Source organism: Barbus barbus, assembly GCF_936440315.1.
Source record: "Barbus barbus genome assembly, chromosome: 33".
Classification (NCBI taxonomy): domain Eukaryota; kingdom Metazoa; phylum Chordata; class Actinopteri; order Cypriniformes; family Cyprinidae; genus Barbus; species Barbus barbus.
This window is the reverse complement of record NC_136761.1, coordinates 12726325-12750933: the sequence shown is the minus strand read 5'-3', so window position 1 is coordinate 12750933 and position 24609 is coordinate 12726325. Positions and strand designations below refer to the sequence as shown.

The 24609-nt window shown below is 37.0% G+C and overlaps 1 protein-coding gene across 3 annotated transcripts in view; it reads left to right on the top strand.

The window, feature by feature from the left end:
* The window catches only part of LOC306853717 (transcription factor COE3-like), a gene marked incomplete at its 5' end in the record, with an annotated part of 104037 nt that overhangs the window by 20272 nt on the left and 59156 nt on the right, over positions 1 to 24609 (top strand). For all 3 annotated transcript variants that reach the window (XM_079391342.1, XM_079391341.1, XM_079391343.1), the window contains one exon: positions 4375 to 4443. In XM_079391342.1, the coding sequence (XP_079247468.1) occupies positions 4375 to 4443 (69 nt within the window). The remainder of the gene's footprint in view (positions 1 to 4374; positions 4444 to 24609) is intronic.

The following is a 24609-nucleotide window of genomic DNA, read 5'->3' as shown; positions in this document are numbered from 1 at the left end:
AATCACACGGGTAATATACTGAGATATTTTGTCCTTGTATAATAAAATGTGAAAATATGTTGAGCTTGTGGTAACCACAGATATTTAACCAAAAATCCATTAAAAACCCATTGACTTTAGGACAGTGGACCTGGAAGTGTTAAAATGGCAAGTCTTTTCTCGGTTGTGGCTTCCAAAAATACGTCATCCCTGCAGCGCTCTATCTGGTGAAAATGAAAATAAATTTACTACCGATGCACTTCACGTGCAATATTTTTTTTATGTTTAATGCTAATGTTTTTTGCTTTGCTCTGACAGAGATTTGCCAAGAAAAGAGACAGTCAATTATTATGGGGAGCCTGTCGAGTTATTAAAGTGTTGATGGGAATTTCAACACATTCCGAATCATTAAGATGGACTTTGCTAATTATGTTCATCACAGAAGTGATTCCATCTGGCTGCCACCAGCACTACATAAATCTCACAAATGCTTCACCCTATAAAGTGGACATCATCACTTCTAGAAATCTCACCTGTTTTACACCACACAGCACTGGATGCTGGGTATTCTGTGCTATTTTCTCCCTCAAGGAACTGGGCTTACTCGGAGATGATTTCGATACAGGTTCCATTTCCATAATGATGGCTCAGTTTGAGACGGTCATTATGTGATTGAGTGTGATTATTAACTGCCTCCCCTGATGAATGGTGTGTTTCCATTCGCTAATGAGAGCGAGATGAGAGATATTTCCCCTGTCTCTCACTCCCAGGTGATAGAACTCTTTATCGGGGCCCTGACGGAGTCTGCCTCACCTGCAACACCCATCAACAGACTGAAAGCACAGCAGCTGTTCATGGCAAACTTGATGTTCTTGTCCCAGACGTGAGGATGAGTGTCCTATGGTCCCTTTCAGTTTTAATAAATAGTGCTTGTTTTGGAGATCATTTCCTTTGTGTGGTAAATGAGCTTAGAAAACGACTGTGACAGATTAATTGGCATCTCTTGTGAGCAGACTTACAATATTGCCACGTGAACATCATACTCACAGTCACCAGAAACTTTAAGGAGAATTGTTTTCAGATGTAGCTGGTCAGCATGCCTTGTTTTGCCCCTGCTGGTAGACATTGTAACTACACTATATATATATATATATATATATATATATATACATACATATTACCTGTTTCTGATTATTTTGAGAGAATCTTAAATGAATTTATATTAAAATTATAATTATTATTTATTACAATTTTCTTGTCAGCTGGCATCATATGTAAATTAAATCAATAAACATTAGATAGATACATTAAATAAATGATAAATAATAGTTATATCCAATGTGTCTGCTTATTTTTAAGTATATTTGTATATATACTTTTTTAAAATAATCTTTATAATTATTATTATTTATTACATCTATCTATACAGTCTATATTCATTAATATATTCTTTCTTTCTTTTAGAAAAAAAATACTCTCTTTAAAATCAGGGTGCAAATTTTGCCCCTGAATTAAAAAGCTTTGACTGCATAATTCATGCTCTCTATAATGTACTGAAGTCATTTGTCATGGGACAGGACTTGGTCTGCATTTAACCATTCAAGGTCCTTCCTGCTCATCCCAATGACTTGACACTGGCACTTCAGACTCTTCAAATGAGGCATCGCAGCGGTTAGTTGGCATGGCGCATCTACAAAATCATGCCGCCCGGTGCACAGTGGGCACGGACTGGTCTCTGTCCGCCAGTCTGGATGAGGATGCTGAGTTGGAGAGCTCTGCCACCAGCTCTCACCCTCCAGTCAGGCAGCCTGGTGCATATGATTAGCCCTGGCTGCATTCTCTCTGTGCCTGGCTGGGTAATTACAACACTTGCCCTTTGAAAACAAGCCCTCTATTGACATCCATTCTCTCCATCCTTCTCTATCGTTTCATGTCTTATCTTACTGCATGTTCCACTCTATCTGATGTTAGTCTTAAGATTCCCCAGGGAAGCTTTGAAGGCTGTTTTTTTTTATAAGCTCCGCTCTGATATTGCGTCCTCGTCTGATAAACCCACCTTTCTAGTTTTCAAGTGAATCTACTTCAGGATACCGGAGGTCCGTCTGGTGGACTAGTGAGGGCCACGGTGGAGATAGCAAGCTGAGTAGGTAGCTCTTAAAGCATCTGTCCCTCAATCTATGACTAATCAGTAGAAGCGACCAGAGCTGGTGCCTCTTTACAGCAGCACAACTTGTCCTGTGCTCATTTTAGGGGTTTGAGGTTGGAGGAGGTTTGTTGAGGTTTGTTTTCGTGGTTCTGGCCCTTCGTCATTAGCCAAGCCAGGGCTAGCCTGCTCAGACCCTGGAGGGAACACCATTAAGGCCATGTTACAGACGCTCCGCCAAGGTTTGTTTTTGCGAACGGGGGCCTGGGCCTCCCTCCGGACCTGGCTGTGCTCCTGGGGTCCAGTTTGTTTATAACACTTCTTTCACAGTTTGAGGAGGTTGTCACCACAGCCTCACCATTGGGTTTCCAATACTAATTGGTCTCCTGGAAGTTTGCTAATGGTTCCAAGTAGCTGGGGGAATAAATTATGGTGGCGCGCTCTATGGCAACAGTCACACACACAAAGAACAGGAAAACAACGAATGGTTCATGTTTTTTCAGGTTCTTAAAGATCAAACAATGTGATAAATGATTCATAAAGTCAGATTATTTTGCATTCAGTGGCTCTGAGTGAGGATTATTTGTCAAATGGCAATCTAATGCATGACAGCATGAAGCAAGTAGGATGAATATATTAGGAGTCTTAGTGGTCGGAAAAATCCATACAATATGATTTGAAGTTATTGCTTAGCTAATCTTAATCGAGGGTAATGATTTTTTTGTTTCAGCATCTACTTCATCATTTCATCAAACTGTTTAGAGAAAAATGGAGTAGATACTGCAACTCAGTGTCTCACTCTCTGCTATTCAGAAGTAGCACTGCTTCAGGATTAATTTTGATTATGCTTAGTTATTATGCATAAAAATACCAATACCACCTATTGTTTCTTTAAATATTATATTATATTATATTATATTATATCATACTGTATTATATTAACATAAACTATATATGTTTAAGAATATAAATGTAAAGATTTTCTTTATATATATATATATATATATATATTTAAAGAAATTCTTTTTACATTTATATTACATATATATATATATATATATATATATATATATATATATATATATATATATATATATATATATACAGGTATATATGTCACATATTTACATTTCAATAAAAAATTTTACATTTATATTCTAACAAAATAATTATAATTTAAATCCCTAATATATAATATAATATAATATAATATAATATAATATAATATAATATAATATAATATAATATAATATAATATAATATCACAGTGTATTTTTGGTAATATTACATTTATATATTATAATATATTAAGGACTATAAAATATTTTTTATTTAAATTTATTATAATTACAAATATATTATAAAAAATACACTGTACTTTTTTTTCTTATGTTGATAGTCCTAAATTCTTAGGGGTATCTGTGTCTCTTGCTGTAATAACTAGGTCCTGCAGGAAACACTACTGCAAAAATATTTCTCTTCTGACTGATGATCTCAAGCTGATGAGATTAAACTTAATTGAAACCATTTTCACAAAGCAGGCGGCACCAGTGGTCTCACCAGTTTGGTTGGCAAGGGGTGAATGGGCTAGGCGGGATGTATTTAGGGGAACCACATGCCACCAGATGAGGTGCCAGCCTGGGGCGAGGGCATGGGCAAGGGCAGAGGTGATGACAGTGTTGGAGAGGAGCATTTGGGAGAGAGCCGCTGCACCAGGACTTCTCTGGGTGCTGTCCAAACTGTCAGAGGCTGGCTGAGTGACCTTGGCGGGGGCCCAGCCCAGCTGGAGCACAGGGTGAGAGGAGAAAGAGGGCAACCTGTCAGGCAGCCACCAGCTTGAGAAAGACTTGCTGGTCACCACATAGCTTCATCCCTATCTCTAAAAGAACACAGCAGAGCACTTCTTCTAAGCATGAAAGCAAAGTGTTTTGTACACTCATACATAATTCTGTGGTCATTGATCACTTTTTTGTCCTTTTTTTTGGTTCCAATTCAAGTCACTGCTCTCAAATACTGCATTTACAAAATCTAACTGAACATCAAGCAGCTTGACTAAAGATACAGTCACGGTTGTATGTTGCTCTCTAAAACAATAGTAAATATACATAAATATATAATTATATAATTAAAAAGAGAAAAATAGGTATTTTTATGTATTGATATCAGTGCTGAGGTAGAAATTCCTAAAACATTCCAGTATCAATCCAACCCTATCAGATAGACATGTAACTTATATCTTTTATCCATTTCAGCCGGTGTTGTGACAAGAAGAGCTGCGGGAACCGAAATGAGACGCCATCTGATCCTGTCATCATCGACAGGTAAGAGCATTTTTTATCTACCTCTTGCCCTCCAAAATGAAAAGACTCCTGCATCTACGGGCATCTGAATATTTTATTGATGTGCATTTTGGGGGGCAAATCCTGCATCCCACAGCAGGACACAGCCGCCAAGTGAGCGAAAGACAGTTTGTGTAGACATGCTCCTCTTGACAAACGCAGCACTCGCAGCAACCACATTTGGGATTCTGAAACATTTAGAGATATCGAATATGATTCCAAACAACTTAGCTTTTTCTTCCCAATGGGTTAATGTTTTTAGTTTTATGTATGCTAACTGCTTATTCTGTTCTGAATATCTTCTCTCAAACTCTTTACCCTGTTGACTGCACTTCTACCCTCTAAAAGCGTCTGTAGGGAGATTCTGTAATGACTGGAATGGAGTGGATGCGATTGTGTGAGAGAGTGTGCACTTCCAAACAGGACAGCAGTGAGAGTGTCCTCCTAGGGCACAGGGGTCATTACCAAATCCATGTTGGCTCGTTAGACTGGCCTTGGAGCGTATCCAGCGGACAGAAGTGAAGGGAGCCGGAAATCAGTGACCCTCCCTCTTTCTCAACACACACACACACACACTTACAAAAACTCGTACACACAACCACACACAAAATCTTCTCACCTCTAGCTGCCATGGAGTGCATCTGATTGGTGTAAGGTCCGAACCTGCAGAGATGATGTCACCTTTCATGCTCTCGGTGTCGTTTATGGAATGTACCATTATTTAGCCGCTCAGTAAATGACAAAATCCTGCAGCCATTATTGCGGCCGCACCAACAAACAAACTACCAATAATGCCAATTTACTAACAACCGACGGGGCGAGAGAACCATCAAAGGCGCGACAAAATACGACAAAAGCGTGCGTGAGAGCTTTGAATTTTTCATCTCTCTACAATGAGGCTGATATTGCCATCTGAAATGTTTCCTCTGGGAGTAGTCGGAATGAATGGCACTATGTGGGGGCTGAATCGCTGATGTCTAGCGTGTGTGTGTGTGTGTGCCAGCCACATCCCAACTCCTCATTACGCTGCCCAAAACCCATTCTAAAGTGTTTACGGGTGACAGCGGATGCGTGTGATTTAAGACAGACCGGTCCATACGACTGCATTTTAGCGCCCTATTAAGATGGGCAGTATTTATAGGAGCGCCGCCCTGAGCTCCTTAAACCAACAGATAAATCAGTTCAGCGCGAGGGACGGACGCCGGCCCACCATGCAAATCAGCTGTAGCGCCCGTCACTGTAAAAGGCTTAATGACGGCCATTCATCCTGCCCTCCACAGTCTCTACCTTTGTTTCAAGCACAGATCTGCTCTGTAAATCAAGACCTGCTGCGCACGGCTGTGCGGCCCCATGCATCACAAATAAGAGCCCTCGCATGTGCACGCTTGCATTAACACAACCAGACCTGGTGGCGTTCGAAGGAATCATTTTTCATGCCTGCCTCTCCGTTAGTTTGGTCTCATCAATTTTGCCCCATTGATCGTGATGTTTACGGCTAATGGGGGCGATAAACAACAACAAACAAAGAACTTCACTTGATTCTTTTTGATTTCGGCCCATTATTGGCTGTCACAGGAAATAAGGCAATTACGGTGACACAGTCACTTCCTGTCCTGTTCCAGCTTCATGAGTCTATTCTCGAGTCCACTTAGTTAAGTATGGGTCAGAAAGGTCAGGGGTCGTATCTCATAACCCCTTTACTTACACAAACCGAGAAGCACTTGCATTACATGCCATTTGCAGATCAAGAAGTGCTCAAGCAGTGATGGGCTGGGTGAAATATTGCTCTGCAAGCTTTAAAACAGGTGTTAGTACAAGCTAATATTGCAATTAGATCGTCCAGAGAGTTCTCTTAGTTGGACTATAAATTGTGCGGTGCTGTCAGTGCTTAGAGCAGGATGGGGGAGTTTGGTCTAATTACCTCCTTTTGCCTCCCACCCGTCCAGCCTTGATTGAGATGGTCATAATTCGCTTCTACGCTTTTCATTTTGAGTCATGCACAAGAAGTGAAGCATTGAAATCAGACCATAGATAACATTCAATTGCATGTGACCTTACTGACCTTTGCTCCATGTCTGTGTTCAAAAAAAGTGTTTCTCCTCTTGTGTATTTATCAGGAAAGCATGTTTTCATGAAGGTCCTATATTTCACAGATTAGTAGATGTGTGAAAGTGAAGACAAAGACGGTTCTTGAGACATGCATGTTAAGTGTAATATTTTTTATATGCAGTCAGGCCCAAAGGTCTGGGACAACACTGGAAATCTTGGAGTAGAAAATAATTTTTAAAGGAAATAAACAATGTATTGGATTTTAAATTTAAGGGTAATAATAAACTATTTCTGACATAGACCATATTAACTCTTTTGTACAGGTATATTTTTTTTTACAATTTAAAGTTTTACACAAATTGTTACATTGATAATAAGATTTGTAAAAAAAAACAACAACAACTATATATATATTTATATGAATGTATATATAATATATATGTCTATATATATATATATATGTCTATATATATATATATATATATAATAAATAAACAAATATTTATTAATGTTATATATTTATTTTTATAAATATTTTATTTACACCTTTTTAAAAATATACATTTATATTAAATACATAAATAAATAAAAAATGAAAAAGAAACTAATATGTATGTGTACGTTTTTTATTTTTTATTTTTTTAAATTTATAGTGTAAAGAAGAGTCCTTCCCTTTACTTGACTGTTTGTATGTGTGCTTATGCCAGAATTTAACTCTACGTATGTATACATGTCTGTATAGGATTGTGTCTACATGTGCATGTGTGCAGCTTAATCTTAACCCTTAGTTTGACTGTTAGCATGCATTAGAGCTGTGTGTGGTTGTACATATATGTGCATGTCTATGTCAGAGCTTAACCCTGTGGGGGTGGCTGCTGGTTTTTGGTTATCAGCCTCTCTGGACTCTTCCCAGCAATCGCGTTCTATTGATCGAGCTGCGCGCCCATCGGTGCCGGCCAGATTAAGAGTATAGATTTGCAATAAAAGAAGGACATTACTGGGCAGCCTGGGTAAAATTGAAAAAAATGATGAGCTCTTGGAAGTGGAGATGAGTCAGAGGCAGAAGAGAAGGGTGTTAAAGAGGCAGATTTTATGTACGTGTGTGTTAGAGACACATTACAGCCAGATACTGTACATGTATGACATTATACAATCAAGTCTTTAATGTGCTTTAATGTGGAATATCAAGAGGAGTGATGCAGCTATTTTATTGATTAATAATTTTAAAAGTAATAATTTGAAGTCACTTTTAGCCATCCCAAAGCATCATTTTATTTTCACATTAAATGCTTCTTAAAGAAATAGTTCACCCAAAAATGTAAATTCTGTCATCGATTACTCACCCTCCACTTGTTCCAAACATGTACGAGTTTTTTCTTCGGCTGAACACAAAAGAAGATATTTTGAAGAATTTCAGCTGACGGTAGCCATGGACTTCCATAATATTTTTTTTCCATGCTATGTAAGTAAGTAAGTCATCAGCTGCATGGTCACCAACATTCTTAAGAATTTCTATCAACAGCTAAAGAAACTCATCCAGGTTTGAAACAACTTTGTGGTGAGTAAATGATGACAGAATTTTCATTTTGAATAATTTTTAAGAGGTTTGCCATACTGTATATTGTTTTAGGTTGAATTCATACTAGGTCTGTCCATCATGCAGGTATGTTTTATTGTTTGTGTATGTGTGTGTTTTATGTGTGAAATATGAACGATCATGGTGTGTTGTAGGGGCAGGTGGCCCGTTTGGTTGGTTCAATAATTCAGTATATCCTCTTCCTCACATGTGAACCCGTTTTGCTCCCCATTCCGCTCTCATACACACTTCTGTGGAATGGAGAAGAAACAAGAGTATGAATATTAAACGAGAGTGATTTTTGAGCATTCTGCAGTGGCACGGCTGTAGCCCTGGTGGTGGCACTCTGATAAAAACAGTGACAGATGCAGGTGAAATGAGGCCAGTCGCATGACGATGTGGAGCGTAAAGTTCCCATTGCGATTCTAGAATGGTCGTCTCTCATTAACCCTGAGTCTATTGAGCCATTTTTACCCAAAGCACCCCCATCAACTGAACACAATCATTCCTGCGCTTTTAGCCTACACTCTAAAAGATAGTATGTTTTTTCGTATAGTAAATGTAGAAAGATGAAGGGAGAATGGGATAATGACATGTTGCAGGCCTGATTCAAACCCATACTTCCACAGAAGCACTACAGCTGAGTGTGTCTTGGGAAATGACTCTGATACATATCATATCTGACAATTTCAACACTAGTCTTGCAGCCACAACCTAATGCAAACGTGTGTTTTTATCTTAGCCGTAACGCGATGATGACCTTGAGTGGCCGACTGAGAGGATTGAAGGGAAATACGGCAGGCGCTGTTTGTGCTGTAGACCTCTCCTCTTTCATGCGGGCTATCTGTTTCAACTCTCGCTACACCAGCTACACAGCCAGGCCTGCAAATAGAAAGCCACACAACCACAAGCACCTTCCCTCTCGGTTCTGTTGTTACAGTCTCACCCTCTGCTGCACAGAAGCCGCCAACAGAAGGTTAACTCACTGTAACTTATCTGGAGCACCAACGTCCTCATGGACTTGGATGTTTACTGGCTTGTTGTTGCAGTATCATCAATGTGTGGCACATATGAAGACTTGCCTTTAAAGCTGCAGAATTGTTAGTTTGTTCAATTCTAAATGCATCCTATGTTCATAGCCACCCTTATGTGTGAGGACCTTTTTAAAACATCTGTAGCTTGGTCAGACCATGACCTGCATAAAGAGCCATGCTTATCATGTCCTCTATGGGAAAACAAGACCCTTCTAGCTTAATACGGTAACTTGAAATGAGCTGGTTTAAATCAAGCTAAAAAAAAAACAAAACAAATATATAACATATAATATAAAACAAATATATATGTGACCCTGGACCACAAAACCAGTCATAAGGGTAAATTTTGAGAAAAATTGAGATCTATACATCACCATAAATAAGCTTTCCATTGATGTATGGTTTGTTAGGATAGGATAATATTTGGCAGAGATACAACCATTTGAAAATCTGCAATCCAGGGCTGCAAAAAAAATCTAAATAATGAGAAAATTGCCCTTAAAGCTGTCCAAATTAAGTCCTTAGCATTGATTTACAAAATCAAAAATTAAGTTTTAATATATCTACAGTAGGATATTTGCAAAATATCTTCATGGATCATGATCTTTACTTAATATCCTAATGATTTTTCATCTTTGCAGTGAAAATATACTCCAGGTTTGAGAGAAACTTTGTTGATCGATATAACAAAAATGGTCAAATTCTTCACTGGTGAAGGTGTCTGGATGGACTCAAAAAATTCTGACAGGGTCACTGCACAAAAAGGGGGCCTTTTGTGAACAAGTCTAAACAATTCCTCACCGATTTAATAAATTAATATATTTACATTTTCATTTTTCATTTTCATTCATTTTTTTGAAGTTTTCTCTTTTTTTTTTTAAATTTGACTCAATATATACATACATTGATTGATTGAGTTAGTTAGCTAGTTAGCATAAAAAATATACATATTTTTTATTTGTTGTTTTTTTCATAAAATATTTCACAGATTTTTCTCACAGATTTTTTTTTAGCAAATTTGTTCTTGTGATTTTAAAATCTTTTAGTATTTGATATATAAAATATATAATATATATATATATTTAATATATATATATATATATATATATATATATATATATATATATATATATATATAATCAATTCATTTATTTAAAATATTTTAAAATGTTTTAATTTTATAAAGTTTTGTATATAAATTTATTTGACTGAATCAGGGGTGTAGAAATGATCTGAAAGTTGGAGAACATATTATAAACCATATCATGCTGGCTAATACATGGCGCATGAATATTACCTTTAACAGCACTTTTAATTTGACACAGCATCTTAAAAATATGGCTATCATGGCTTAAGCCAATGCCTAAAAAAGCCTTGATGAAAATTCCACCTCCTTGCTAATAAAGTTGTCATTTTGTATATCCAGCTACAATTTTTTCTTTACACCATGTTCACCTGAATTTTAACTATTCACTATATTAAATTACACCAACTAAAGTCATTTTAATGGTCAGATCAGGTAGAAATAAATAACAAGTGTTTATTTTTCAGTGTACTTTTTTGTGGTGAAACATACCTATATCTGTTCTTCGTTGCTGCTATAACACACAAAAAGCTTTGTGCAAAAGGTCTGCACTTCTACTCAACTTAAAAACAGATGAAGCAGTCGGTGAGGCAGAGCGAGGGGCATCTGTAGTGCCTGTTTACAGCTCTCTATGGGGAAAGTGTTGTGTTTGCATCCAGAGCCTGAGGTGAGATGTGTCTGGGAACCTGTGGGGCCGACAACATTAGGCTCAGGCTTAGTCACAGCCTGCAGAACGGCCCCGGGCCCTACAGGAATGGATGTACTCCTGAGGGCCCGCTCTGATGGAGAAAGAGAGAAGCAGAAAGGCAGGAATAGAAGGAGGAAAAACTCAAACAAAACAACAACTACGCATCTGTCAGTTCTTACACCATTATGCGGGGTTTCATGCAACTTCTTTAGGGATGCATAGATGCTCGGAGCCAGATTCTCCAAACAGCCAGGTGAGCATCGCCTCCTTACAGTGAATGGCAGAGCGTGTTTGGGGTCATGGGAATCTGATCGCCCCCTCCAACAAGCGTGGAAGTGTTGCAGCTAAATCCACCCCTCCACTGCCTGTCACTAATGCTAGCATTATCCCTCGCTACCCCTCTGCGACGGAAAAGCTATCGATCTCTTCTTCCTCATCCCTCTGTCGACATATCGCTGCCTCCTGCGGGTCTCAAAGAAGGAACGCTGGGTGCTGTGTAATCTGGGAAAGTAAACACAGTCAGGGGCCCTCTTAGCCACGCCCCAGTATTGACTAAGATCATGTCGACTCGTCCGGGATATCGCTGAACTGGGCCTGAACTCAGAGACTAACCCATATTCTCATGCCAGAGGAGTACAGTATATGATTTCAGACTAAAATCTGATAATTATGCTTTGTATTTTGCCTAAAACTGCTGTGGTAAAATCACTGTAATGACTCATATAACATCTCTAGCAACAAATAGTTGATCAAATGTGAAAGATTTAATATCCAATATGTCTGGCCTGCTTTCTATGTACTGTCTGATAAATTTACCCAAATTAATTTATTTAGTATCCAAATATATTCTTTTCTTTCTTTTTTTTTTTTTTATATTTCATATATTTTTTTCTCACTGATTTTTAAAAATAATTTTGTATTTTATTGTTTTTGCGTTCCTTACTGATTTAATCCGTTCATTTAAAATATTTTTAAACATTTGAAAAAATAATGAAATTTGTAAATTTCAATATCTAATACGTCCAGCTTTTTCTGCTTATATCTTTATATCTACTCCCTGATTTTTACAATATATAATAAGCAAACTGTTAACCAATTAACAGTTTGCTGTTAATTGGTTAAAAATCTGTTAATTAACAATTAACAGATTTTTGCCATAGCATTTTTACAATCTTTTACTGTTAAAAATCTGTTTTTTACAGTGTAACATCTCTAGTATCAAATAGTTGTTCAGATTTGTTCATTTTAATATCTGATACATCCACGCCACTTTCTATCTACTCTCTGATAACTTTACCCCCCTCTTACCTTAGTTACACGAACGTCTGTCCAATTAAAAACAGTCCTAATGAGGCCCTGCTGTTTTGCATCAGTGGGTACGGTTCCATGCTTCATTAAGGTGGCTCTATCCATGGTGCTGATTCTGGCTAGCAGATGTGAAGGGGGTTTGCTTGCTCCTCCTTAAGCTGCTGAAAGTGTAGAGCAGTCCTGTCGCCCCATGGAGATCCAGATCAGCGTGGGGCTCTGTGCAGGTCATGGTCCGGTCAAACTGCAGATGTTCTCGAGAGGTGCTCACATATAAGAGTGGTTTTGAGTACAGAATGCATATGCGGTTAAACATATCAAATTTAGTTCTGACTTAAATTTAAATCATAGTATATATTCTGAATTTCTCTTAGGGTCTTGTCATTTTAGTAAGCATTTAGTTATATGTCATGGCCTGACCAGATGTAAAGTTTCTAGTATTGTAGTTTCTTTTTTTTGTAGTTTTATTTTTCTAAATATTTCCCCCTAATTTTCCGTAGAATGTTTGAATATATTAGCATTTTGGAGTAAAATAGTATAGTATAGTAATATTCAATTATTTTCTCCTATTTTCATTTTTCTCAACAAATTTCTGTTTTGCATTTTTTCATCTTTTATTATTTACATCTTTTTGCCTCATTGAATATCTATGTTTTTTTTCCTCATTTTTTTTCCAGTAAATAACTGGATAATTTGTTTTCTTTCCCTCTCTTTCCCTCTCTTTCCCTTTTTTGGCATTTTTTCTCATTAAATAACTGGATATTTTAATTTCATTGAATCTTTTCATTGAATATCTGAATATTTTCTCATTTACTTGTTCATAATATGTATTCAGCATTCAGTTTTATTTCTTTTTTTTTCATCTTTCAATATTTATGCATTTTTTCTCATTGAATATCTGATTTTTTCTTTGTATTTGTTTTTTTTCATTTTCAGTGATTAACTATGTTTTGTATTTAATGAAATATTTTCTTCATTTTAACAGTTGATTTTATTTATTTATTTTTTGTTTAATGGAAATATAATTATATATATTTTTTAATTTTATATTATTTATTCATCAGATTTTCTATCATTATATATCTGAATATTGTTTTCTAATTTTCATAGAATGAACAGTTTCATTCTAAAATGTCACATTGTGGAAATAAAATGTCTTGTGAGCTTAGTTTAATGCTAATATAGAACTGTGTGCAGTGGGATTTTAGACCATTGAGAAATATACTATAACCTAACCAGAACAATGGGACACAAATAGAAACCAATGGAGAGACAGAACATATAATCCCTTGTTTTTAGTACAAAAACTTCAATGAACGTCGATGGGATTCACTATTCATCACTTTTTGTTTTGTCAGTTTGTCTTTGATTAGGAAACAATGTTATGCTGTCGAACACAATAAACATACAGTAAACAGTAACGAAAGCAGAAGAAAGGTCATTCCACCTCTAGAGTTCCCAACTGGATCAGGGAGTGATTTGTGAGCTGAACTCTACAGGTCCAAATCTAGTCAACCTCACCTCCGAAATCCCACACAGCTGAACAGCAGGAAAACACAGCGGTATAGAATGTCCTTGATGTGGTTTTGAATGAGTGCGATTTATTCTCCACCACTCCATCTATGCTTTCCTTTTCCTTTACTCCCTATGTCCTCTGGGTCTCTCACTGTCTCAGGGTGCAATCTGGCCTTGACATGCCCAGACCAGCATATAAACAGAGAAAGAAGCACAGACCAAGGGAGAGGGGTGTGGAGGACAGAAGTGATGGTGTGGATGAGGGTAGAGGTGGGGTGGAGGGCAAATGAGAGAGAAAGGCAGGGGCAGGATGGAGGCAGGTGGAGAAATGGAAACGGACTGAGAATGGAAGAGGGGGAGGGATGGAGGCCAGAGGAGATTGGAGAGAGAAAGAGGAGCAGATTAAGAGGGTATTGATTTCTATATAAAGATCCATAAATCTGATGTGGGCGACCGTGTCAGCGTAGTAGCCAGCCACAGGAGACTGCTTTAGGGACTGACTGTTACATAATCCCAAACATACAGACAAACACACACAGATCCTTCCATTGAGATGTTATATTGTTTCAATGAACTGCTGATTGACTTCTATTGTAATTCAAAACAGTCTTTCGAATCAGCCAACAACAATGAAATTACTATACAAAAACACAGATTCAGTACCATGCGAACGTTTGGGGCCAATAAGATATTTTGTATGTTTTTGAAAGAAGTTTCTTTTGTTCACCAAACCTGCATTTATTTGATGAAAAAATACAGCAAAACTGTGATATTGTGAAATATTATTACAATTTAAATATTATTTAAAATGTAATATATTCCTGTGTGAATAAATATATTTGTAATGAATTCATCAGCTATTACTCCAATATTCAGTGTCACGTGGTCATTCAGAAATCATTTTCATATGCTCATTTGGTGCTCACAAATCAATTTTTCTGATTTTCAATTTTGAGAGCATTGCTTAATAATTTTTGTGATTTTTTTTATACTTTTTTAAAAAATATTTTTTCATGAATAGAAATTTCAAATGAAAGAATATAATAGAAGTAGGAATATGAATATAAATATTTAAAAAAGAAAGAATAGAATAGAAGTAGGACTAGGAATAGAAATATTTTGTAACAATTCAGAACTCTTTACTGTTACTTTTGATCACTGTAGTGCACCTTTCCTAAATAAAAAGTGTTAATAAATAAAAATAATGACATTTAAAAAAAATATTAATAATAAAATAATCATTAAAACTATACTAACAAACTTTTAAACAGTAGTGTTTAATATTTTATAGACAATAATTTACATTTAATTTACATTTAATGATTTGGTGATTCAGTGAGTGATTCATGGTCGTTAAACTCCACAGTGTAATTTTTTTTTTTTAGTCTGCCATGTGAAAACCCTAAATCTAAATGTTTTGAAAAGTAATAGCACACCCAACCTCAATGCCCCCCCCCCCTCCCAAATGATTTAAAGTGTTTGTTACACAAACAGTACATTTAATACTTGGTTAGAAGTGTGTTAAATCACAAACCCTGAGTATGAGCAATTGTAATAGTGCTGTTTACTTTAAGAGCCTTAGTAAACACAACTAATTAGTGTCCACCATTACATAGAGAGCTTTTCCCAGTGCAGAGATTGCTTGTGATGAAGCCTGGCTTGTGTCTGAGTTGTGGCGGTGTAGTTTATTGTGCTGGTGTTTGTCTGGGTTGGCCTTTGTTGTGTTATGTGCAACTGACATAGATCTCTAGAGCTGGAGGATCATGTATATTTGATGCTTTGTTGTTATTAGTAACCTCACACACATGTACAGTATGTATGTGCAAAGTCACAAATGCACCTACTTACGTTTATAGTATTATATACAGACATTCTTGCATAGGCATGTCAATTCTTATTCATACTCACACACAACTCTGTGCACACACTCGTTTGCCCACCTGAAGCTATATACACCTCTTGTTAGAATTTTATCGGCCCCGTAAAAACACACCGTCTCTCGCTTTCCAAACGAATACTGCCTCTACACGCAATTACACACACACTTTCTCTGTCTGTCTTTCTTACACACACACACACACACACACACACACACACACAACGTTTCTATATTTCTCAGTCTCTCCAACAAACACACGCGTGCACACACACACACACACACACACACACACTCACTCACACAAAACACAACACAGATCAATACCAATTTATAATTCAGGATTGCTGGAGTTTGGGTTTTAGGGCAGGCCAGCATCCAGCTTTCATAAATATTACAGTGTTATTGACTGGATCCGAATGAATTGGAGATTTTTTTTTCTTTCTCTCTCCCTCTCTCCTTGCCCCCTTTCTTGTTTCAGGGTGCCGAGCAATAAAGCTTGCTTTTATTTATTCCCTTTGAGTTGGAGATGAGAGGCCTAACTGGACAACAAATTTGATCCCAGGAATGAAATAAAGTGGCTAATGGTGGGCAGAAGAGGATGCCCCCCCAAATCTGCGGAGAGTAATGTAGCGTGTGCTGGGATTGGGATAAGTGGGGCGATTTGTCTGAGCCGTGTCCCCTCTGGTAGCCAGAACCGGGTGCACTTTCACATGGATTTATGCCCTAAGTAAAAACACATTGTCTTGTAATACATTGATAATTCAGACCGGAGCCAGGGGAACGAGTTAGTGGCCAGTCAGATTGGTTTTTAATAACTTCAGTTAACTGTAATTTATTTTTACAGCTTTTTTACTTTAAAAAAATTCAACATATTAAAATTAAATTACATTTGACAAGAAAAATCGAAGCTTAAATTTTTTAATAACATTACGGTGCCACATTTTTTACCACTTTGAAAACTGTGTTTTTTAGAACTAACTTTTTTAGAAATTTTAGAAAGGATTGTGACAAGGATTTAAAAAAAAAAAATAATAATTCTGTAATGATGAAAACAATGTTTACAGTAAAATTCTACTTTAAAATCTGATTGGACATCCCATGTTCAAAGATGATGTAAAGGAGTACCATAATAAAATAAAACCATGTATGGCCTACAGTTATGCTAATGAGTTATACTGGTGGAAAAATTATTTTGAATTTTAATATTAGTGCACGATTATTGAACATTTGTGTATTTTATTCATTCATGTTGTTAATATCTGAAAGCAATAAACCACTTGAGGTTGTGCCACAGTTAAGTTACCATAATGAAGTTATAATAAATAATGAAGTTATGTAAAAAAAGAAATCCAGAATTTCACAACTTTTTAATATCAATAAATAAATATGTTAATATTTTACAGATTTCTACTATTAGTGATTCTTGGCCATAAAAATTCAGTGCTACTTGGGTGTTGTAAGCATTTGCAAGGGCATTGCTATGTGGTTGATAGGGTGTTTTGAGAGCTTTTTAGGGTGTTGCTTGTGATGGGGGTTGGCGGAGCTGTCAGGCCCATAGAGGTGAATAGACCGAGTGTGTGAGTGTGTTTGGGGAAGATGATGTATCTAACCCTCTTCTGTTTGTGTTCCCCGGCATGTTGTATCCAGACACAGTGTGAAGCACTCAAGTTGTCCAACATATACGGAAAGAGCTGGTTGGTTAAGTCCGGTGAAAATGCGCACACACACACACACACACATATACGCTTCGGTTTTCCCTGACCTACCCCTCCACCCACCCCAACCTCGCATCTCCTGGGGAGTCTCAGCCGATGAAAGAAAATCAATCATGTCATAAAACAGGGAGCAAAAAAAGAAAAGAAAAAGAAAAACCTGTTTTTACCTCTGCAAGTAAAACCACCAGCAGCTATAAACTTTCCTGATAAAACCCCAATGCCACACTACACACATGCACACACAGTACAAATAAAGCACAGGCAAATTTAAGGCAATGTGACGTGCTGTTTTCAACCCAGTTTACTTTTAAACTGGAAATTTGTCCAATGGGAATTGATTGAAAGCCAAGTAGGTTTTGATTAGCAATTACAAAGTCAAATGATTTATTTTTTCTTTGAAATAACATGCACTAATGAATAGTTCACATTGAGACTGGGAATGGTCTTTTGTTTTCCATATACTGTAAATAAAATGTTTTTGATATATTATAGAACCATTTTGATATATGTTTTACAATAATTGAATGCTTTTTCCCATATAAAGCTTTCAATTTCCATTTTTCAACAATTAACTTTCTGCTTAAGGCTTGTGCACTTTCACACAAAACTTATAGATTTACATATCTTCACTTGCACGCATTCAGAAGCATGCATCTTCCACATACGCATACACTCTCAAACTAGTCCAGAGGCCAGGTTGCAGGGCTAGTGGCTCCAGAGAGATGGGGGGATTTAGGTTTGCTCGTTCTCTTCTAGCAGTCAATACTGAGCTCATCAACCGGCCCGTTTTAATCTCTTAATCAACCACAGCGACTGACGCTTAATTGGGCCAGGAGTCCAGTAAAGATTCCTTCCTCCACCTCTGATCCTGTCAACACTTTACATAAGGGCCACCGCTCACCCCTCACGCATCTTAACCATGCTGCGGATTCTACCGGTAAGACCTGTAGTCAGCTGAGAATAAGAGTTTCTCGATCAGGGCTTTACCGTCTGTGTGATTGACTGGAGTTTTAGACATTGCTGCAATACTAATAAGCTTACTAAGAGATCTCCACATGACTTAAGCTAGACCTTAGAGACATTTAAGCCAGGCTTGGTAAATGTACCTACTGTTTTGTATCCCTCATTTAAGGGCAGGTTTTCTCAAAGTTCCTTAATGATAACGGATTCATGTAGAAGCCCAAGTAAAACCATCTGTTTTTCGCACACCACGGCTTGAGCTGTGAGGTACCATCTATGGCATCTCCAGCATACATCTCTACTCTACTCTTGCAAACTGCCCAACAAAAAATTAATTTATTGATTTCTTTCTGACCACACGCATGATTTTTCCTATTTTTCCCCCTCACCTGAGCTGAGTGATCTATATGTCCCCTGACGTGGGGTAATGGCCAGGCTGACCATACATACTGGCTCTGAAACTACCACCAGACAGGTTGCAGTTGCTGCTATTACTCATTCTATCTACAGTCAAACCAAAATTTACATTTCTCACATTATCACAGTTTATTTGCTATAGTTTAGAAAATGGTAATAAAATATGACAAGAACTGTGTCAGAACAAATTCATTTTAATAATGTCAGAAAACTTGGCTGATTAGATGTCAGCTGTTAAATGTAAGTACACAATTAGATAATACCAATTTAGGTCAACCAATTACCAAGCAATGCTCAATTTTGTTCAGTCTGTGGTGTAAAAAGGTCGCATTAGCAGTTAAATCAAAACATGGTCAGGTCAAAGTGTCTGAATAATTTTTGGTCCGAAATTTTTTATCAATTTTACTGTATGAAGAATTTTTGGGTTTAATATGTCACAATTTACTTTATTTTTCTATTGTGTCCTGCACCCACTAGTAAAAAAAAATATTATTAATTATTTCTGGTGTCTGAATAATTTTTGGTTTGACTGTATCTATTGCTCTATATTTAAAACTAAAAGACTAAAAAACATTTTAGTACATGAAAACACGTTTTTTTTGTCTACCGCCAGTAGGGTCTAACCGTTGAAGTTAATGAGCCAAACCTTGACCCTAGAACGAGCCGCTAAAAGCCATTCAAGCTAGCATTAGGTACCAATGCACTGTGAGAGATTTTTCATGTTTTAGAGAGTGGCTTGATTTTGTCAGATGTTTTTGCTTATTTTCATTCTTCACCCCATTATACCTAATCATTTAAATGCGATCGCTTTGATAAGTTAGCGTTGGAGGGCTAGTAACACTTTTTAGCTTCACCATGTGGGCCAACTGTGACCGACCGTAAGCCATTGTGGGAAAACAAATCCAGTGCTTTATCAAGCAAATTCAGGGGTTGGTTCTCATCAGGCGCAGTCTGTAGGCAGTTAACGGCAGCTTTATGACAGGAGCAGAGAGATCAGTCTCTGTAGACGAGTCCGAGTAATGAAAGGCAGGCCGTTTGTCTCTCTCTTTTTCGTCTTTACGCTAAAGGCTCTGGCTGCATGGAGCTGTTCAGCATGCCCTGGTGGATGCTAAAGGATTGTTTGTTGCCTGCTAATCATGACCGCCGTGTCTGCTGAAGGAGCATTTGGCAGTGGCAAACGAGGAAGAGAGAGAGAGAGTGGGCACCGCTGCTGCCCAGGCGTCTTTAGCGGCAGTAAAACCCTCTTAGTGGGTAGTGCCATCTGGCCGAGCCCCTTGTGGGGGCGTAATGTGCCCGAATCGCGGGGTCGAGATGCTTTACTACCCAAGCCTGCCGGCTGCAGATGGCACGGGCAGAGCCACTAGAAAACGCCAAGGTCGGGCACGCGCTGTGGCGTGGGATTCACGGCGCTAAATGGCATGGAAAGCATTTGATGGTGCGCTGGACAGACAGCGAGGCATCTGAGGGCTCAGAATGCATCTCCCAGCATCCATCAGCACAGAAGCTCAATGCCTCGGTGCGCAGAAGCAGACCTAACTGAGCATCAAGGCCACTGTTGCTTTATTAGACAAAATAAAGCTCTGAAGTGTTGTTTAAATGTCGCTGAACTATTGCAGCACAGAAGTTTTAGGTCAGAAAATCTTAAAGATTTTAAAGCTCTGTATGTCTGTTCTTTCTCATTTATTAGACAAAATTTAGGCACAGAAGTGTTTGGGTATAACGCATTCAATAGTAACACAGTCCGTTCCGTTACTTAAGATACAAATGCAGTGTTAAAAATATGAAGTAAAAATCATGTTTTGCACGTCAGTATGCCCTTTAATATATCACCGGAGAATGCAAGCTAAAATGAAAGCGTTTATATGTTTGCGCGTCTCAAGCCTGGTTTCACGTGGATGATTATCGTATAAAGCGCAATGTGCGTGGGTGTGACCATATTACAGATAATGAACTCAGACGGGAAAGACTGTAACTCGCGTTGGTTTCATACGGATTACTTTATCAGAGAATATTTGTTTTCGACATGACTTTGTTTAAAAATAGACACTTCAAGCTTTCTTTAGATATATTTCTCATGTCTGTGTGTTAAGTATTTGCTGAATTTTCGTTCATTTTAGTGACACATTTCAGGAAGATGTTAGTGGAGACTGAAAATGCAGAAAGTGCACCCTATTTGTTTTCTTTATTTTACAAAAGAATGTTTAGTCGATATTGCAAGTGTACAAAAATAAAAGTAGACCTTTTACAGTTTCAAATGATGTATTGCTCTTATCTGTATGATCAAAAATTAAGAAACATTTTAAGTTCTTTTCGCTGTTATCAGGAAAAAAATGCAAGTTATCGTTCAATTTGCTGTTTTGGTTCTTATGCAATTTTTCCGTCAATGTTAAATTCCTGAAAGAACTATGAGTTTCACTTTGTAGTGTATTTCTTAGGTTTGATAACTTGAAAAGTAAAGTAAACTTGAAAGTAACTTGAAAGTAAAGTAGTAATCTGATAACTTTTCAAATGCAGTAATCAGTAATGTAATCAAATTACAATTTTAAAGAAGTAATTAGTAATATGTAGTGGATAACCTTTTTTTTAGTTCATATGCTGACTGATGAATGCAGCATGCACATTTCAGGCTGAAGAAAGTCAGTGTCTTTGCCATAAAAATGTGATATAGTGGCTGTGTGCGTAAGTGTGTTTATTTAGGTATTTGTGCATGTGTGAGTGGGTTCTGGGTCCACTCCAGAAATCCCACGTCACCCGTGAGGTTCTTAGGGACTCTTTATGTTGTAGTGGGTGGCAGCTGGCAAAATGAATAGCCATTTTAAGAGCAGTGAGACAAGAATGGGCACAATGCACAAAGGAATTTAATAACTATGCAGTCACCATCAAGCAGAAATGAAATACAGAGAAGAAAAGGTATTGGGAGGAGTACTGTTTTTATTTATATGAGTCCGTTTTCCCTTCACCCTCCGTCCAGACCTCCACAAATGGGCTGGGGGGTCCCAGAACTCACACTGCTCCCGGCCAGAGATGAGACTGAAAATTAATTTTGGGCAGGATGGGGGTTTCATTAAATTCTTTTTTTGGCTCATTTCCCTGAGTGGTCCCTGAGCTGTACACCCTGGCAACAGTGGCGTCTGTGCCAAACCAGCCCCCAACGCCCAGCACCCATAAGAGAATAACAAGGGCCACGGTGCAAAACAAAGACAAGATGGAAAGTTGATGCTTAGATGCCAAGACACAAGTTTTAAAATGTTTATTGATACTAATTTAACATCAACCTTTGTGTTGTATTTGTTACATATAAACAGCATGATGTGGCTAATTCTAAGTTTAGAATTCAAAGTGTCTTATTCCACTTTCCAGCGCACTTGACTATTTCCTTTTATATAATATATTTTTATATTATGAAATGTAGCAGTATAAATTGACTGATTTTTGTTATTTTATATATTTATTACACTTTTAATATTTGCTCAGATACTTCTAAATATGTTTGACATTTTCTTTTTATTATTTCAAATTGTAATTGATTAATTATTATCTTTTAATTTTTTCAGTAATTTAATTTTTATATGTAAAAATGTGCAAACAGTACTTTTGTTTATTTCAGCTGATCAACAGGATATTTCTTAAATCACTTTGAGAATTTTTTTTAGTTTATGTTCTGTTATTGCACTTTTTATTCCAATAAATATACTGTAGCAATAAATCATATTTTTGTGAATTTTTCTGAGAAAACAAATATTTACATCTCTCTAATAATGGCCAATTAGGTCAATTTAGTAAATAGATACTTCCGTGGCCTCTTGTACACGTGTTTGGTGTGTGAAGCCTCTTTTGTGCGCTTTATACTGTCACTTTCCGAAAAGCTATCAGAAACCATCTAGCCATGCTTTTGTTATTTTTTGCAATATATTTTAGAGCAAATTCCTACCTTTTCTCTCAGTCGGACTCAAGAAAATTGAGTTTTCAAGGTGAACATCCCATTACTGGAGAAGGTTGACAAATTAATTTGGTGTGCGCCTTGTTGCAGTGTGGGTAGTGATAGAGACCAGCCTGTCAATTTGAGAAATGAGGGCCTGCTCAGGCAGCCAGATGGGAGTGAAATTGAACAGCACATTAGCTAATTACTTATGCAAATCACCCGGTCTTGCACCTTAACTTAAGCACGGTGGATGATACTCAGGGCGGCTGGAGAGTTTTAGATAATACTAATCCTACTCCCATCACCCACACGAGCACATCTTTACCTGCTGAGAAAGCTCTATGAGGAATTGCTCACAAATAGCTGAATGCACAAACATACGCACACACACAGCGCTCCCACTCTCGTGAGCGCACGCGTGCACACAAATACACGCAAAAACAAAGAAACACTTGTGAACCCGAGAGAAAACAAAGAGCTTCTGGTGCAAGAGGGAGAGAGTTAATTAAAACTGTTGAACTGGACATATCTGCCCGCTTGCCAACAGTTACTGTTTGTGCAAGTGCTGTCTGTTGCTTTTTTAAGTGTAAAGGCTCTTTCAAGTCCCTATGTCAACGTTGTCCAATGCATTGAACTCTATGGAGTGAAGCGTCAGCTACAGATTTACCTCCGGCGATTATATGCAACTTATATGCTATTTCATGAAAATTCTACTCATATTTGCCTTTGAAATGACTGGTCAAACTTTGCTTGAGAACAAAGCAACAGGCCATAATGAAAGAATTATTTATTTTAACTAATTTCATTTATCCTTTTTTTTTTTTTTTTTTTTATACTTTCTCATCTTGGGTTTGCTTGTTTGTTTTTTAGGCTTTTATGTCAGTAGCTTTTTTTCATTCAGTAGCATTCAGTGGTACATTGAGTCACATTAAAGGGCCTTTAAGAAATAGTTCAGGTTCAGTACAAGCTCAGTTGACAGTTGTTATTATGGCATAATGTTGATTACCACAAAAATTATTTCTGCTTGTCCCTCCTTTTCTTTAAAAAAAGCACAAATCTGGATTATCTTGAGGCACTAACAATGGAAGTAAATGGCGTCATTGTACAATCTTAAACCATATAAAAAATTGTTACCTGAAATAAAATAAAATAATTTTTTTTGTATTTGATTTTATTTCAATTAACATTTATAATGGCCAAGGCAACATTTCTTGATGTACTAAAATAACTCAAACTAAAACTGAAATAAAAATGAGTAAAAATGATATACACATACATGTAAAAATAAAAATGACCAAAAATTAAAAATAAAACAAAAAATATAAATATAATATTATATAATATTATAGTTTTATAATATAAATATAAAACTATAAATGCCAGCACCAATATGTGAATGATAATATATACATACACACACACACACACACACACACACACACACACACACACACACACAAACTTGTTTACTTAGCTATCTAAATGGGGACATCCCATAGGCGTAATGGATTTTATACTGTACAAACTGTATGTGCTATTACCCTTGGTGTATACACCAACCCTACACCTAAACTTAGCCCTCACAGGAGACTTTCTGCATTTTTACAATTTCAAAAAAACTTTGTTTAGTTTATTTTTAAGCCCGTTTTACAAATACACACACACACATACACACACACACACTGTTTCAAAAGTTTAGCCACTACTGGAGAATATGCTAGCCAAATAGTATGTGTGTTAAGATGCTTTTAGTGCGGGAAAAAAAATGCCAATTAACCTTTTTCCTGGCGTAAGTTTCCGTTTTACAACTTTGTTGACAGAAAAATTATTATTTTTATTTTTATTACAGCTTTATAGCTTAAATAACTCAGTACATACCAATTAATGCAAGTGCTTTTAGAAGATTGCATAAGCTTCACATTTCTGTTTTTACATTGTTCAAGGTCATGCCCCATTCACCTTCATTATAAGTTTTTGAATTTTTTGGTGTTGTTGTAATAAACA